At 48.5% G+C, this 3,127-nt stretch overlaps 1 protein-coding gene across 1 annotated transcript; it reads right to left on the minus strand.

Annotated features, from left to right (window-relative positions):
* Window positions 1-372: 372 nt before the first annotated feature.
* Window positions 373-2,858, minus strand: LOC144768394 (heat shock 70 kDa protein-like). Its single transcript, XM_078652027.1, has one exon. It carries the CDS (start codon window positions 2,570-2,572, stop codon window positions 635-637), a length of 1,938 nt encoding a protein of 645 aa, XP_078508153.1. The 5' UTR covers window positions 2,573-2,858; the 3' UTR covers window positions 373-634.
* Between the last annotated feature and the right edge of the window lie 269 nt (window positions 2,859-3,127).

A 3,127-nucleotide genomic window follows, 5' to 3' on the forward strand; every position in this document is an offset into this window, starting at 1 on the left:
GAGTTGTAGGTGATATGAGGAGATGAAGGGAGAGATACTGTGAAGGGACAGTGGAAGAATTATACACTCTCTTTCCAGATGTCTCATGTTTTGACATTACGCTGCCTCACCCCATCTTCCTCCTCCCTGCCCCCCTCCCCAAGCACCTTTACTAAGACTCCCACCCCAGGAACAGATATAGCTATCTCCACGTTAAGGAGTTCCAGAACAACGCTCAAACAGGAAACAGCATCAAGAAAACAATGATTTAAAATTAGAAACTGAATATATAAAAATATCTATTGTACCAAAATGTTTACTTGTTCAGCCGCAGACATTTTCACAACAGAAGGCAATTTATTCACAAGGAAGAAACAACCAACTTCACAGATAAACTAAAAATAGCATTTTATTTAAAGTGTTCAAAGTGCCAGCTTTGAAATGTTACACCCGATCAGATCAGATATCTGCTGAATTGCTAACAGCATATCATCTCTCACACAACTAGACTTAAATAATAAACATAAACAAATCTTCATGTAAACATTAGGGTCTTCAATTAGCAGCACATATTCAATTTAAAAAAAGTAATCTGTCAGTTCAGTAATTAAAAAACAGATGGGAGTCCATGAAAATAGTCCATTATTGTCCATCATTAATCTACTTCCTCAATGGTGGGTCCAGTGCCGGAGCTCCCTTGGCGAGCCTGAGCTCCACAGCTCCCACCAGGCATTCCCCCAGGCATCCCACCCTGGTACAGTTTGGTGATGATGGGATTACAGACCTTCTCAAGCTCCTTCTGCTGGTGCTCATACTCCTCCTTCTCTGCCAGCTGATTGCTCTCCAACCAGGCGATAGTCTGGTTACATTTGTCCCCAATCTTCTTCCGCTCATCTTCGCTGATCTTGTCTTTAAGTTTGTCATCCTCCACTGTGCTCTTCATGTTGAAGGCATAGGACTCCAGTGCATTCTTGGCAGAGACTTTCTCTCTCTGGGCTTCATCATCTGCTTTGTACCTTTCTGCCTCCTGCACCATCCTCTCGATCTCCTCTTTGCTCAGTCGGCCCTTGTCATTGGTGATAGTGATCTTGTTCTGCTTGCCAGAACTCTTGTCCACAGCAGAGACATTCAAGATACCATTGGCATCTATATCAAAGGTCACCTCGATCTGTGGCACACCCCGAGGGGCTGGTGGGATTCCGCTCAGATCAAATTTCCCCAGGAGATTGTTGTCCTTGGTCATGGCTCTTTCACCCTCATAGACTTGAATGAGGACACCTGGCTGGTTATCAGAGTAGGTGGAGAATATCTGGGTTTGCTTGGTTGGGATAGTAGAGTTGCGTTTGATGAGGACAGTCATTACACCACCTGCTGTCTCAAGCCCCAGTGAGAGAGGTGCTACATCCAGAAGGAGCAAGTCTTGCACATTCTCAGACTTGTCCCCCATTAGTATGGCAGCCTGCACTGCTGCACCATAGGCCACAGCTTCGTCTGGGTTGATACTTTTGTTTAGTTCTCTGCCATTAAAAAAGTCTTGCAGTAGTTTTTGTATTTTGGGGATGCGAGTGGACCCTCCAACGAGCACAATGTCATGGATCTGAGCTTTGTCCAACTTGGCATCCCTCAAGGCCTTCTCCACAGGATCAAGAGTCCCTCTGAAGAGGTCAGCACACAGCTCCTCAAAGCGTGCTCTGGTGATGGAAGTGTAGGAATCGATGCCTTCGAACAGGGAGTCAATCTCGATGCTGGCCTGAGTGCTGGAAGACAGGGTCCTCTTGGCTCTCTCGCAAGCAGTTCTCAGTCTCCTGACTGCCCTCTTGTTCTGGCTGATGTCCTTCTTGTGCTTTCTTTTGAACTCCTCAATAAAGTGATTGACCATTCGGTTGTCAAAGTCTTCACCTCCCAAGTGGGTGTCTCCAGCTGTGGCCTTAACTTCAAAGATGCCATCATCAATCGTTAGAATGGAGACATCAAAGGTACCACCACCAAGGTCAAAGATCAGGACATTGCGCTCTCCTCTGCCACTCTTGTCCAGGCCATAGGCAATCGCAGCTGCTGTTGGCTCATTGATGATTCTCAGCACGTTTAAGCCAGCGATTACTCCAGCATCTTTAGTAGCCTGCCTCTGGGAGTCATTGAAGTAAGCAGGCACAGTGATGACAGCATTGGAGACTGGGTGTCCCAAGTATGCCTCGGCAATCTCCTTCATCTTGGTCAGAACCATGGAAGACACCTCCTCTGGGGAGAAAGTCTTGTTCTCCCCTTTGTACTCCACCTGAACCTTGGACTTCCCACCATCGCTCACCACCTTGAAGGGCCAGTGCTTCAGGTCAGCCTGAACAACTGTGTCATCAAACTTTCTGCCAATCAGTCTCTTCGCATCAAAGACAGTGTTCTGGGGGTTAAGGGCCACCTGGTTCTTGGCAGCATCTCCAATGAGCCTCTCGGTGTCTGTAAAGGCCACATAGCTGGGGGTGGTGCGGTTGCCCTGGTCGTTGGCGATGATCTCCACCTTGCCATGCTGGAAGACCCCCACACAGGAGTATGTGGTGCCCAGGTCGATGCCAATGGCGACTCCTTTGGGTGCACTCATTTTCTGCAGTGTTGTCTGAGCAGTGAGCTCCGCTTCAATGATTCACAGTCTCCTTTTGAAGTATTTCTTCTGGCAACAGCTGGATATCTTCAAGAATTGCACCCTGGCACAAGCCTCTGTGAGATGTGCTCTTTTCGGCAGGTAAGCAGGAGAAACTTCTTCTGCGGTTGTTCGTCTGTGAAGTCGCGCGTTCAGACTGTGCTTCTTCGTGTCAGTGTCTCGCCTTCAAGCGCTAGTCTTGCGCTGCAGTCTCCTCTGGGTCAGGCGTCTCTCTCCTTCTCTTCGATTCACCTCTGTGAGGAATGACAGCTGACCGGCAACGCGGCGTATTTATACTCTGCATGTCGAGAGGCTCGTGCGAGACCAGCCAATCACTGCGCGCCCAGCCCTCCCACCCTTCTACTCCATTCCCGAACATTACCTCTACGTCCCTCGTCCTCGACCCAGTCATCACTCATGAGGTATTCCACACGACAGGAAACAAAACAGGAAACGCTTTCTGACTCCACCCACCCTCCTGTCAGGTGCTATAATACACCTCACCACCAGAAGCAA

This window comes from Lissotriton helveticus, chromosome 1_1, assembly GCF_964261635.1.
Source record: "Lissotriton helveticus chromosome 1_1, aLisHel1.1, whole genome shotgun sequence".
Lineage (NCBI taxonomy): Eukaryota > Metazoa > Chordata > Amphibia > Caudata > Salamandridae > Lissotriton > Lissotriton helveticus.